At 59.2% G+C, this 14,048-nt stretch overlaps 1 protein-coding gene across 1 annotated transcript; it reads left to right on the top strand.

Annotated features, from left to right (window-relative positions):
• Nucleotides 1–439: 439 nt before the first annotated feature.
• Nucleotides 440–13,222, top strand: LOC133358375 (microtubule-associated protein tau-like). Its single transcript, XM_061576680.1, has 9 exons — nucleotides 440–504; nucleotides 4,610–4,659; nucleotides 6,263–6,389; nucleotides 7,614–7,905; nucleotides 8,849–8,996; nucleotides 9,558–9,650; nucleotides 9,881–9,962; nucleotides 11,782–11,894; nucleotides 12,975–13,222. The coding sequence occupies exons 3-9, from the start codon at nucleotides 6,272–6,274 to the stop codon at nucleotides 13,170–13,172; spliced, it is 1,044 nt and encodes a 347-aa protein (XP_061432664.1). The 5' UTR covers nucleotides 440–504; nucleotides 4,610–4,659; nucleotides 6,263–6,271; the 3' UTR covers nucleotides 13,173–13,222.
• Nucleotides 13,223–14,048: the final 826 nt, after the last annotated feature.

The following is a 14,048-nucleotide window of genomic DNA, read 5'->3' as shown; positions in this document are numbered from 1 at the left end:
ACCACAAATATACAGCAGCAGCAGCGGCAGTCGGGATCGATCCACCTCCTGGTACCAGCGAGGTAGTTAACATATCCGAGCCACCGGATGATGATGAGAAGAGAGACACGCAAACTCCAATCTCAGCAGCGTCATGGTCGGGATCGAACCCACGACCTCCTGCGTACCAGGCGAGGTATTAACATCTCCTAGACCGTGATGATGCTGATATGAGAGAGACACGCAAACTCCAAATATACAGCAGGCGTCAGGGTTGGGATCGAACCCACGACCTCCTGCGTACCAGGCGAGGTATTAACATCTCCTAGCACCACGGAGCCCCGCATCCCCGATACGGACGGCCCCGTTCTCAGGTTCCGCTCGCTAACAGCAATTGCCCCAACAGTCCGCTCAAGGCTACCTGGGGGATCTTTGTCTTTGTGTGTTACTGCCGCAGGGGTTGTGGGCGAAGCGGGCGGCCCCAGGGAGGAGGCGCACAACGGTCGTCGCCGTGCTCCGCTCAAGGTGCAGCACATCGCATTAGGGACTGCAGAGACATCTCGATTTAAAGCTTTCGTGACTGCAGGGATTCATCTTCTTGGTTCTTTCGTAAAGTCACGTAGAAGGGAAATAATAAAATAATTCAAATAAAACATTATTTTTTCTTTATTATTTCCCTTCTACGTGACTTTACCGTAGAAGGGAAATAAAAATAAACCATTTTTATTATTTTATTATTTTCCTTCTACGTGGCTTTACCGTAGAAGGGAAATAATACAATTATAATAAGACACATATTTTTTATTTTATTTTATTATTTCCCTTCTACGTGACTTTACCGAAAGAACCAAAAAGAGGACTGCAGGCTCGGGGAATTATTGGTGGCGCCCGTTCTGGGTGCCTTCTTTATCGCCTGCCTGTGGTTTCCTGTTCCTCTTTGTCTCTCTCTCTCATCTTTGTCTCTCTCTCAGCTAACGAGAAGCTGCGCTCGCTACAAATTATAACTAATTTGTTTAATTTATGAGACCGTGTCAGGCCCGAGCCCTCTATCTCAAGATTCCCGCACCTCCCCTGCCTCTCCCCTCTCTCTCACTCTACTCCCCTCCACGCACTCTCCTACCTCTCCCCTCTCATCTCAGTCCCACTCCCTCCACGCACTCTCCTGCCTCTCCCCTGTCATCTCACCCCACTCCCCTCCACTCACTCTCCTGCCTCTCCCCTCTCATCTCACTCCCCTCCACGCTCCCCTGCCTCTCCCCTCTCATCTCACTCCACTCCCCTCCAAGCACTCTCCTGCCTCTCCCCTCTCATCTCACTCCACTCCCCTCCACGCACTCTCCTGCCTCTCCCCTCATCTCACTCCACTCCCCTCCATGCACTCTCCTGCCTTTCCCCTCTCATCTCACTCTACTCCCCTCCACGCACTCTCCTACCTCTCCCCTCTCATCTCACTCTACTCCCCTCCACGCACTCTCCTACCTCTCCCCTCTCATCTCACTCTACTCCCCTCCACGCACTCTCCTGCCTCTCCCCTCTCATCTCACTCCACTCCCCTCCACGCACTCCCTGCCTCTCCCCTCTCATCTCACTCCACTCCCATCCACGCACTCTCCTGCCTCTCCTCTCCCCTCTCATCTCACTCTACTCCCCTCCACGCACTCTCCTGCCTCTCCCCTCTAATCTCACTCCACTCCCTCCACGCACTCTCCTGCCTCTCCCCTCTCATCTCACTCCACTCCCCTCCACGCACTCTCCATCCTCACCCCTCTCATCTCACTCCACTCCCCTCCACACACTCTCCTACCTCTCCCCTCTCATCTCACTCTACTCCCCTCCACGCACTCTACTGCCTTCCCCTCTCATCTCACTCCACTCCCCTCCACGCACTCTCCTGCCTCTCCCCTCTCATCTCACTCCACTCCCATCCACGCACTCTCCTGCCTCTCCCCTCTCATCTCACTCTACTCCCCTCCACGCACTCTCCTGCCTCTCCCCTCTAATCTCACTCCACTCCCTCCACGCACTCTCCTACCTCTCCCCTCTCATCTCACTCCACTCCCCTCCACGCACTCTCCTACCCTCTCCCCTCTCATCTCACTCCCCTCCATGCACTCTCCTACATCTCCCCTCTCATCTCACTCCACTCCCCTCCACGCACTCTCCTGCCTCTCCCCTCTCATCTCACTCCACTCCCCTCCACGCACTCTCCTACCTCTCCCCTTTCATCTCACTCCACTCCCCTCAATGCCTCTCCTGCCTCTCCCCTCTAATCTCACTCTACTCCCCTCCACGCACTCTCCTGCCTCTCCCCTCTCATCTCACTCCACTCCCCTCCACGCACTCTCCTACCTCTCCCCTCTCATCTCACTCCACTCCCTCCACGCACTCTCCTGCCTCTCCCCTCTCATCTCACTCCACTCCCCTCAATGCACTCTCCTGCCCTCTCCCCTCTAATCTCACTCTACTCCCCCTCCACGCACTCTCCTGCCTCTCCCCTCTCATCTCACTCCACTCCCCTCCACGCACTCTCCTACCGTCTCCCCTCTCATTTTCACTCCCCTCCACGCACTATCCTGCCTCTCCCATCTCGTCTTTCTATAATCCCTGCCACCCCCCAACTCTCGCTGGACTCTAAATGGGGGGGGGGGGGCTGTGCTGGAAGAGGAGATGGGGGGTAGGGGGAGCAGCGTGGGACAAAGCAGTTGCTGTTCATTTCTCTCTCCTCATACGCTCTCTCTCCTCCCCCGCTCGCTTTCTCCCCTCTCTTTCTCTCTCTCTCCGCTCTCTCTCTCCCCCTGTATTCTCTCTCTCCCCCGCTCGCTCTTTCTCTCTCTCTTTCTCCCCCCTGCTCTCTCTCTCTTCCCGCTCGCTCTCTCTCCCCGCTCGCTCTTTCTCTCTCTTTCTCTCCCCCTGCTCTCGCTCTCTCCCCGCTCTCTCTCCGCGTGCTCTGCAACGTCGTTGCGTCGCTCCCGGCAACCGGCGAGGGCTCGTTGATAAACTCGGACGATGTTCTGTAATGTCCCGGTTCCCTTTCTGCCGCGTAAAACTATCGAGGGATCACCGAGCGAGCACCGAACAGGCAGTGTGGGCAGCGGGTCGAACGGAGATCGACCGGCGGTTGGGGCTTAAATCTCTCCTGGAATATTCTCCGGCTCGCTGGCAGAATTGGGTTGGTGGCACGTGACCACCAGATGCCACGGCCCCATCGCGAGAGGAGCGAGAGAGCGATGGTGGACGTGGTGTGCCGTGTGTGGGGATCGTGAAACCCACAATTAACCCCCCACGTATTTTTTAAACACATTTTTTAGTGAGATTTAGATTCGTCGCGTTTGTGTCCTTCCCTTTAGTTTCTCAACGATTATTATCATCACCAACATCACCATCATCACCATCATCACCACCATCATCATCCCCACCACCATTATCACCATCATCATCATCATCATCCTCACCATCATCATCACCATCATCACCATCATCATCACCATCATCAATCATCATCACCATCATTACCACCATCACCATCATCAATATCATTATCATCAACATCATCAACATCATTACCATCATCGTCATTAGCATTATCATCATCATCACCAACATCATCATCATCACCAACATCATCATCATCACCATCATCCCCATCATCACCAACATCATCATCACCAACATCATCATCATCAGGAGCCTCGCGCTGTCCAGCCGGTACAACAAGTGTGGACTCCGTCTGTTCCATCGGGTGCTCTGGTTTCCTCCCAAGTGTAAACAATCCATTGTCAGATAACACCTTGCTATGTAGAGGGCCGCAGAGCTTGAACAATGGTTGGTGGTGCCGACTCGTCGCTCGACTCCTGCTGCCTTCCCACCCCTCGTTTGCGGTTCCTCCTCCTGGCGCTTCTGAGTCGTCCTCTGTCTCTCTCTGAGTCGTCCTCTCTCTCGAGTCGTCCTCTCTCTCTCTCTGAGTCGTTCTCTCTCGAGTCGTCCTCTCTTTGAGTCGTCCTTTCTCTCTGAGTCGTCCTCTCCGAGTCGTCCTCTTTCTCTGAGTCATCCCCTCTTATTCTCTGAGTCGTCCCCTCTTATTCTCTGAGTCGTCCTCTCTCTCGAGTCGTCCTCTCTCTCTGAGTCGTCCTTTCTCTCTGAGTCGTCCTCTCTGAGTCGTCCTTTCTCTCTGAGTCGTCCTCTCTCTCTCGGAGTCGTCCACTCTCTGAGACGTCCCTCTCTCTCTCTCTCTCTCATTAAAGGGTGACATCGTTTCCATTATTACCCTCATCATCATTATCATCACGAAATAGCGGCGTGTGTTCCCCCAATCCGCGTCATTTCTATTCCCGTCTCTCCGCGTTCCGTGGTAGTCGCTGCACCCGCGCGCCACCTCTCCCTCGCCCCTCTGTGCACTTTTTAGAAGATCCCGTCCGCGGTTCCTTCGTGGTGGATTCCTGAGCCGATCCCGGGGGGGGGGGAGTAGGGGGGGGTCGTGGTGGCCCTCTCCCTCTACGATGATGTCACGGCGCTCCGCCGAGACCGCTCTCATCTCTCTCTCTCGGGAGGGGGGGCGTGCGGGCGGGCGTGCGCGGTTCATCATCTGCGAGTTTCGTTCCCGCTCTCACCGGTCCGCCTCGTTATCTTGCAGAAGCCGTGAGCGAGGAAGGCAGTGACCAGGCCTATGGAGCTTCCGGCAAGGTACGGTGGCGCTGACCGAATCCCAAATATCAAACCCCGTTCTCTTCGCTCTGCGTGCCCTGCACTGACGGCTCGTACATGCATGCCAGCGATGAGTCTCACGTCTCCCTCGCTCGACAACAACAGCAGCTGCCGTTCGCCGCCACGTGGCGGGTGACGTCGCCGCGGAGCTTGTGCCAGGCTAGGTGCACTCTCAGGAGGCCGCGTGAAGTGTGGAATGCCACGATGACAGGAGGCCACGGGACAGAGCCAGGGTGCCGAGGGGTTGACAGATGATTGGTCGCTCGTTCACAATCGCCCAGACACGAGTATCGGATGAAGAAGATTGCCGATCTTTTTTTTACGTTCAGAATATTGCGATCTTTTGCATGCAGCTGGCGTGAACATTGCGGGCACTGCCCCTCCCCCATCCCGCCCCCCCCACCCTCCCACCAAGGGCACCCCCAGTGGCAGATGTCCCTGTGCGGCGCAAGTAGCACGGCGCCCGGCCTAAAATCTGGCAACGAGTCTACCAGTAGTAGGTGGGATGGGGAGGAGGGGGGTGTGGGGTTGACGGCTGCTGCCTGCTGCTGCCTGCTGCTGCTGCCTGCTGCTGCCTGCTGCTGCTGCCTGCTGCTGCCTGCTGCTGCTGCCTGCTGCTGCCTGCTGCTGCTGCTGCCTGCTGCTGCCTGCTGCTGCCTGCTGCTGCTGCCTGCTGCTGCCTGCTGCTGCTGCCTGCTGCTGCCTGCTGCTGCGTGGTGCGTGCGAGATCCCTCCCTGGAGTGTCTTAGCGCCGTCGTCTTTTCGAACATCGGCAACGTTCGGGAGACCGCGACCGCCCCCTTGCCGAGCGGGGGCCACGGGATCTCCGCAGTGCCGGATTATCCCAGTAGCAAAAGCAGCTACATAAGTAGTAGCTACACATGTAGTAGCTACACATGTAGTAGCTACACATGTAGTAGCTACACATGTAGTAGTAACTACTACACGTGTAGCTACTACATAGCTACTACATAAGTAGTAGCTACTACATAAGTAGTAGCTACTACTTATGTAGTAGCTACACATGTAGTAGCTACACATGTAGTAGTAACTACTACACATGTAGTAGTAGCTACTACATAGCTACTACATAAGTCGTTGCTACTACTTATGTAGTAGCTACTACATATGTAGTAGCTACGGGCCCCGCACTTTCAAGGGCCCCGCACTAAATGCTTTCAAGCTATCAATTCCGGTTCAGTGATTCTGCACTTGCTCTATGACTACAGTACTATACTGCCTTCGACTTTTATGAACGACCGGGTGTTTTAAGGTTAGCGATTTATCGTATTATCTGGCTGTATAGCAAATAAAAAAATACAATTGCTTTACTATGCAAGTGAAAAATTGTGTTTTAATATTCAAGTGTTTTTAATTTATTTGGGGCCCCTTTATAACAACATATGCTACAGGCCCCGCACCTCGCTTAGTCCGGCACTGGATCTCCGTCGCACACACGGCGAGCCAATTTGGCCCCGGCGTGCGCATTTACGGGTTGAGTGCGCGCGGGTGGCCGGTATTGACCGGGGCGGCCCGCCTGATGCGCACCGCGCTCCGGCCGTGCGCGGCCCTCCTTCCCCAGGACGCCAAGATGGGGGAGCGGCGCTCCGGCCTTCCCAAGCCGACCGCCATCCCCAAGCCCATCCCGGCCACCGCCGCTGCCGCCACCACCACCGGCACGAAGAGCGGCGCGCCCGCCCGCCCCACAAGTGAGAACGCTCGCGCTCGCTCACTCGCTCACACTAGCTCGCTCACACTAGCTCACTCGCTCGCTCGCTCATTCGCTCACTCACACTCGCTTGCTCACACTCGCTCGCTCACACTAGCTCACTCGCTCGCTCACTCACACTAGCTCAATCGCTCACTCACTCACACTCGCTCACTCACTCGCTCGCTCATTCGCTCACTCACACTCGCTCGCTCACACTCGCTCGCTCACACTAGCTCACTCGCTCGCTCACTCGCTCACTCACTCGGTCACTCGCTCACACTCGCTCGCTCACACTCGCTCGCTCACACTAGCTCACTCACTCACACTCGCTCACACTCGCTCGCTCAAACTCACTTGCTCACTCTCGCTCGCTCACTCACTCACACTCGCTCACTCTTGCTCACTCACTCTCGCTCACTCACTCGGTCACTCACTCACACTCGCTAATTCACACTCACTCGCTCACACTCGCTCACTCACACTCGCTCACTCATGCTCACACACTCGCTGACTCACTCGGTCACACTCGCTCTCTCACACTCGCTCGCTCATGCTTGTTCACTCACACTCGGTCGCTCACACTCGCTCACTCACTCATTCACTCTCGCTCACTCATTCGCACTCACTCACACTTGCACTCACTCTCACACGCTCGTTCACACTCGCTCACACTCACTCACTTATACAAAGACAAAGACCCCCCGTATAGTCTTAACAGACTTGGGGCAAGTGCTGTTAGCGAGTAACACCTATAAAGGCCAGCACGGCGCAAGAGGGGGTGGGTGACCAGCACCACGCCCCTCTCCTCTCTCTCCCCTCTCCTCTCTCCTCTCTACCCTCTCACCTCTCTCCTCTCTACCCTCTCACCCCAAACCTCTCTCACCACTTTCCACTCTCTCCCCTCTCCCCCCCACACTCCTCTCCACTCTCCCCTCTCCTCACTCTCTCCCCTCTCTCTCCCCTCTCTCCCCTCTCACCCCACACTCCTCTCCCCTCTCCCCCCACACTCCTCTCCACTCTCACCTCTCTCCACTCTCTCCCCTCTCACCCCACACCCTTCTCCCCTCTCCACTCTCCCCTCTCCCCCCACACTCCTCTCCCCTCTCCCCTCACACTCCTCTCCACTCTCCCCTCTCCACTCTCACCTTTCTCCACTCTCTCCCCTCTCACCCCACAACCTTCTCCCCTCCCCCCTCCCCCCCTCTGCCCCCACGCCCCACAGGCATCACCTCGCCGCCGCAGGGAGCAGCGTCGGCGCGGGGCGGCGGCGGCGCCAGCTCCTCGCAGCCGTCATCAGCAGCATCGTCGGCAGCGGGGGGCGGGGGAGGTGGGGGCGGGGGAGGAGGTGGGGGCGGGGGAGGGAAGAGTTCGTCGTCGTCGTCGAAGCCGTCGCGACCCCGCAAGAAGAGCGGCACCACGACCCCCACGACCCCGGGCACCCCCGGGAGCCTCAACCACTGGAGCGGGATCCTCACCCCGCTGAGCCGCCCCCACTCCACGCCCACGCCCGTGCGGTGAGCGGGGGGTGGGGGGCACGGGGGGTGGGGCACGGGGGAGCGTGGGGGAGCTTGTCGGCCACCCAATTTCTGTGGGGCCACGGGGAGACGGTGGCGTGTGGGAGCGCGGTGGTGCTGGGGGAAGAGGTACAGGTGCCCCCCCTCCCCACCCATGCCCCCCCTCCTCACCCGTGCCCCCCTCCCCACCCCCCACTCGTGCCCCCCCCTCTCCCCACCCCCCTCCTCCAAGGCCCACGCCCCCCTCAACACATTTTTTGTTAGATATTCAAATGCGCAAAGTAAAAAAAATCCATAAATTAACATAAATTATAGCAAAGTAGGGTGATGCGCACGTGTCTGTATCTGTGTATACGTGTCTGTGTGTGTGCGTGTGTACGTGTCTGTGTATACGTGTGTGTGTGTATGCGTGTGAGTGTGTGTGTGTTTGTGTATACGTGTCTGTGTATACGTGTCTGTGTGTGTGTATACGTGTCTGTGTATACGTGTGTGTGTACGTGTCTGTGTGTGTGTGGGTATACGTGTCTGTGTATACGTGTGTGTGTGTATGCGTGTGAGTGTGTGTGTGTTTGTGTATACGTGTCTGTGTATACGTGTCTGTGTGTGTGTATACGTGTCTGTGCGTGTGTGTGTATACGTGTCTGTATCTGTGTATACGTGTGTGTGTGTGTGTTAGCGTGCCATGCTTCTACGAACCCCGCGGCACGCGGTTCGATTCCCGCCCGCGGCCAACGCCAGCGACGTTTATCTGAACCGCTCCTCGGCCTCCCCTAGGTCGACTCGGCCTTTAAGCGAGTACCCCCCGGTGCGGTGCGTAAACATCGGCACCGGGGAGACAAAGGCGGCCGGGCGCGGCGCCTGCTGAAGCGCCGGCCATCAACTCTCGCCCCAACAGCCCGTCACAGGCCTCCGCGGGGCCCCTCTGTCTTTGTGCGCGTTGCAGGGACAAGGTGGCGATCATTCGATCTGCGCCCCGCGCCGCTCGACCCCGGGAGGTCACGACCCCTCCTGCCCAGCTCGACCTCTCACACGTGCGCTCTAAGATATCCTCCCACCACGGCAACGCCAAACACCAGCCTGCGGAGGGGCAGGTGGGGGCGGGGGCAGGTGGGGGCGGGGGAGGTGGGGGAGGGGGCAGGTGGGGGAAGGGGCAGGTGGGGGAGGGGGCAGGTGGGGGCAGGGGCAGGTGGGGGCGGGGGAGGGGGCAGGTGGGGGAAGGGGCAGGTGGGGGAGGGGGCAGGTGGGGGTGGGGGAGGGGGGCAGGTGGGTTCAGGGGGGTCTCTGGGTTCAGGTGGGGGCTCTCAGCTTGCTGCCTGGGTGGGGGTTGTCACGGGGCTCTGCGACTCTGCAGCGCCACCCGCTGGCCGGCCGCCGGGTCGTGAGCGCGTGGGCGGGCGGCCTCCACAATTCCAGGCCGCCGTGGGGCTCCAAGCAGCGGGGTCAGGCCGGGGTCAGGCCGGGGTCAGGCCGGGGTCGCAGTGACCACAGCTGCTGCCGCTGCGTGAGCGGCACAAGCCTGGGTTGACTCACCCGCAGTGTTAACCAGCGATCACTCACCTGCAGTGTTAACCAGCGATCACTCACCCCCACCACCGTAGTTCGCTCGCCCACGGGAGCTCGCTTGCTAATCCGCGGGTGTGTGTCCCACGCAGACGCAGGTCTTCAGCGAGAAGCAGGACTACAGCCACGTGAACTCCAAGTGCAACTCCATGGCCAACCTGAGGCACTCCCCCGGCGGAGGGAACGTGAGTGTGCTCTCATTATTACGGCGATAGAAAAAATGTAACGTCGTTTTTTGTCTCCTCTGGGTGCAAATCTCGTCGTCGCTGTCGTTTTGCTGCGACCGTTGAGAGAGGGGGGGGGGTGCGTGGGTTTGAGTGAAAACGCGGTGCGGATTTTGTTACCGACGGCCGGCGCGCTCCTCCTCCTCCTCCTCCCGACGCCGCCGTGTCGTCTGTGCCGCCCGCGCCGCCAGGTCCAGATCACCACGAAGAAGATCGACTTGTCCAACGTGAGCTCCAAGTGCGGCTCCTTCAACAACGTGCGCCACAAGCCTGGTGCGTCCGTGCCCCCACCACCTCCTCCCCCCACCACCAACACCTCCCCCCCCCCACCACCTCTTCTCCCTCCCCACCACCACCTCCCCCCCACCACCTCTCCCTCCCTCCCCACCACCACCTCCCCCCCCCCCACAACCACCTCCCCCCCCCCCACCACCACCTCCCCCTCCCTGTGTCCTCACGACGCGCGCAAGCACACACACAAACACGCACAAACACACACACGCACACACACACACACACAAACACACACGCACGCACACATACGCACACACACACGCATACACACGCACACACACAAACACATAGGTCCCCTACGTAGCCTTTAACCCCGTTCCGATGCACGTCCGTCGTCGTGTGAACGTGCAGACGCGGTTCGTCCACTAGGGGCGCTGGGGCGCCGCCCCACCAAGCAGCTGGAGATGAGAAATTATTTTTCCAATAGAAAATAATTTTCGATACATTTTTTGTGTTTAAAAAAATCAATGATTCTTTCAACGCGAATTGCCTAATGAAGATAACATTTAAAGTTGTTCGTATTAGAAACCGCCGCAACGCCGCAGTTTGATTTGTATCTCGGGCAGGTCTCAGGGCGACTGTGAATGCGTCCGAGTGAGAGAGATTTCTCTTCATTCGTTGCGATGAGCTTCGCATCGTAGCCACGCCGTGTGAGACCCCATTCAGGGTGGGTGAGGAAGACGCCCGTGGCTGTAATGACGACGTCACGACGTGAGGTTGCACCGTGCACATATAGCAGCTCACGGCTTTTGGCAGCGTCAAAGGGGTTGTGTAGTGTGGACTTGAGGGCCATGGGGACAGCATTTGAGTGCTTTGTTGTTTTGTTTCGCATTGTTTATAAACGCCTACCGTTGGTAGATAAGACAGTTGTATCACTTTCACGGGAAGGCCAATAACATGACGAGGTTTTTCATTATTAGAACGCCACATTGTCAGAGGTCACTTACAACAGCCCCATCTAGTGGAGATGTCACGAGCCGCCACTGCGCAAGTGCACGTCGTCATGCATACGAGTCCACGTGTTACGTCGCCACATGCGTGTTACATCATCGTCCACGTGTTACGTCGCCACACGCGTGTTACGTCGCCCTACGACGCGTCGTACGTGCATCGGAACGGCATCGGAGGTGAAAGGCCACGCGGGAGGGCGCCTGGCACCAGTTTTGTCGCCGGCTATGGTAGAGCGGCGTCGGTGGCGCCGCTACGGTTCTCCGTGGCGGCGCTGCTGCTGCTACTGCTGCTGCTGCGTCTCTCTAAATAACTTGAACGGCGAGCCGCTCGCGCGTGCCGAGGATTCTGCGGCGGGCGGGGAGACGCGCCACCCCCACCCGCCCTGCGACTTGCGGTGCGTCTCGGAACGGGAGAGGGTTCACCGGCTGTCAGGGCGAGCGCCGCTAGCGAGCGGCAGGCGGCGCCTACGAAGGCCGGCACGGCGCACGGGGCGGAGGGGGGGGTGGCCAGCACCACGCCCATTCGGGGTCACTTTTCCATCGCGAGTGGCGACGTTAACCCCTCATTTGAGGCTGAGTCGACCTCAAGGAGGCCCAGGACCGGTTCGGATATTCGTCATTAACTCCGGCTGGCGTCCTTCCCCTGGCGCGGCGCTGCACCACGAACCCGGACACCCGAGTCCAACCGTTCCCGCGTCTCCCCTTCGTCAGCTCGTCATCATCGCCGGGCCTGGTTCCGGCCGCCCCCCGCTCCTCCGTCGGCACCATCGTAGGCGCTCGCGGCACTTGGCCTCACAAGCATTTCCGCTGAGGCTGCGCGCGTTGGGGGGACCTTTGTCTTTGTGCAGGCGGAGGGAACGTGCAGATCCAGAGCCACAAGCTCGAGTTCAAGGATAAGGCCAAGTCCAAGGTGGGGTCCTTCGACAACACGACCCACACGCCCGGCGGAGGCAACATCAAGGTAACGTGGGTCCTGGTGCGAGCGATCACATCGCAGCCACTTGGCGGGAAGCGTGGGGTGAGGCCACCGTTCGCTAGTTCGCTCGCTCGTGCGGGGACTAAGTACCCCCCGTGTAGTCTCAGCAGACTTGGGGGCAAGTGCTGTTAGCGAGCAGCACCCGTGAAGGCCGGCACGGCGCACGAGGGGGCCGGTGGCCAGCACCACGCCCCTCACACCGCCTCTCCTCTCTCCACTCTCCACTCTCACCCCTCTCCCGGCTCCAGTCTCACCCCTCCACTCTCCACTCTCACCCCACGTCCCTCACACCCCCTCTGCTCTCTCCACTCTCCACTCTCACCCCTCTCCCGGCTCCAGTCTCACCCCTCCACTCTCCACTCTCCACTCTCCACTCCCCCTCTCCACTCTCCACTCTCCACTCTCACCCCACGCCCCTCTTCCGTCTCCACTCTCACCCCTCCACTCTCACCCCACGCCCCTCTCCCCTCTCACTCCACGTGCTGCAGGCATCACACACAAACGCTGTAAAAGTCCCTCCGCTTGGCTCGCCAGGAGAAGGCGGTGACACGTAGACACTCCGCCTCTTCTGTATTGGATGGGGTAGAGGAGCGCAGAGCTCGGGCAATTCTCAGTGCCGGCTTCTCGTCACCGTGTGGCTGCTGCTACTGCTGCTGCCTTCCCGCTCGCCTGTGGTTCCTCCTCCCCCTCCTGGCACCTCCAAGTAGCCCTTTCCTCTCTCTCTCCCCGAGTCGTCCCCTCTCCCCCCTCCCTCGCTCTCTCTCGCCGCGAGCGAGCGGTGGACACCGTACGAGCGAGCGCCGTGCTTCTCACGTCGCCCCGGCGGCTCGAGTGGGGCCCCACCGCCGTTTCTCGCGTAAACACGCGTGTCGTGTGTGCGTATGTGCGTGTCGTATGTGTGCGTGTGTCTCCCGTGCGTGTCGTGTGTGTGTGTGCGTCTCCCGCGTGTGTGTCGTGTGTGTGTGTGCGTGTCTCCCGCGTGTGTGCGTGTCTCCCGTGCGTGTCTCCCGTGCGTGTCTCCCGTGGTGTCTCCCGTGCTCGCGTCTCCCGTGCGCGCCGCCGCAGATCGAGAGCCACAAGCTGAACTTCCGCGAGTCGGCGCGCTCGCGCACGGACCACGGCGCCGACATTGTGTCGGCGGGTCACACCCCGCGCCGCCTCAGCAACGTGAGCTCCGCGGGCAGCGCCAACCTTCTGGAGTCGCCGCGCCTCTCCACACTCGCCTCCGACGTGTCGGCCGCCCTCGCCCAGCAGGCGCTGTGACAGCCCCCCCCCCCACCCACCCTCACCGCCCCCCCCACCACCAAGCCTGCCCTACTCCCCCTCGAGCGATGGCTCCCTTCTTGTTTCTACCCCGCTCACTCTCTCCTCTCTCTCCTCTCTCGCTTCCCCCGTCTCTCGCCGATTGACTTCGTTTGCCTCTCTTCTCACTCGGACCCATCCTCCCACTCTCCACTTTGTCTCTCTCCTCCCTACTATCGTCCCCCCCCCCCACCACCTCCGCTCTCTCCTCTCGCCTGTCTTGATCCCCTCCCTCCATCCCTGAGTGAGTCCGAGCTGAGCTCCGGGCGGCTGGGCGGTTGTGTGGTCTTTGTCCCGAGCAGTCGGACAGAATCCCCAGCGGGATCTCCATGAATCTCCACGCCTCATATAGCTCTCCGTAGGTCACGTGGGAGAGCGCTCCGCCTCCCCGTCACCGTCTCCCTGTCACCATCACCGTCTCTGTCACCGTCTCTGTCACCATCTCCCTGTCAATGTCTCCCTGTCACCGGGGGAGTCGTTTAGATTCACTCGGAGGCGGTGATGAATCGGAAATTCCGCCACCGGTTAAGGTGTTGGTTAAGGGAACCGGATAAGGGAACTTCTTGTTTAAGGGACCAGTTAAGGGACCAGTTAAGGGAACGGTTAAGGGACTGGTCAAGGGTCCAGTTAAGGGTCCAGTTAAGGAGCCGTTTAAGGGACCAGTTCAGGCGACTGGTTAGTTTGTAGTGATGATGATGTTGTTGTTGTGGGGCTGTAGCGGCGCGCTGGAGACGATCGCGAGTTGGGAAGTGCGAATTTGAGAACGCACATTGACCCATCGCTCCCTTCAACGGTGGAAATTCCACATTCCCATGGCGGTGGGAGCGGTGGGGGCAG

Source organism: Lethenteron reissneri, chromosome 61 (genome assembly GCF_015708825.2).
Source record: "Lethenteron reissneri isolate LAM-NWPU_2019-01 chromosome 61, ASM1570882v1, whole genome shotgun sequence".
NCBI classification, from domain to species: Eukaryota; Metazoa; Chordata; class Hyperoartia; order Petromyzontiformes; family Petromyzontidae; genus Lethenteron; species Lethenteron reissneri.
The sequence above is the reverse complement of the archived record's forward strand: the minus strand, read 5'-3'. Positions and strand labels throughout refer to the sequence as shown.

What these genes read in the sequence shown, in the direction of transcription:
- LOC133358375 (XM_061576680.1), top strand. Translation starts at nt 6,272, where the DNA reads ATGGGGGAGCGGCGCTCCGGCCTTCCCAAGCCGACCGCCATCCCCAAG. An exon ending in ACCAGCCTGCGGAGGGGCAG is followed by an intron (nt 8,997 to 9,557) that starts GTGGGGGCGGGG and finishes TGTCCCACGCAG; the next exon opens with ACGCAGGTCTTCAGCGAGAA. An exon ending in CAACGTGCGCCACAAGCCTG is followed by an intron (nt 9,963 to 11,781) that starts GTGCGTCCGTGC and finishes GTCTTTGTGCAG; the next exon opens with GCGGAGGGAACGTGCAGATC.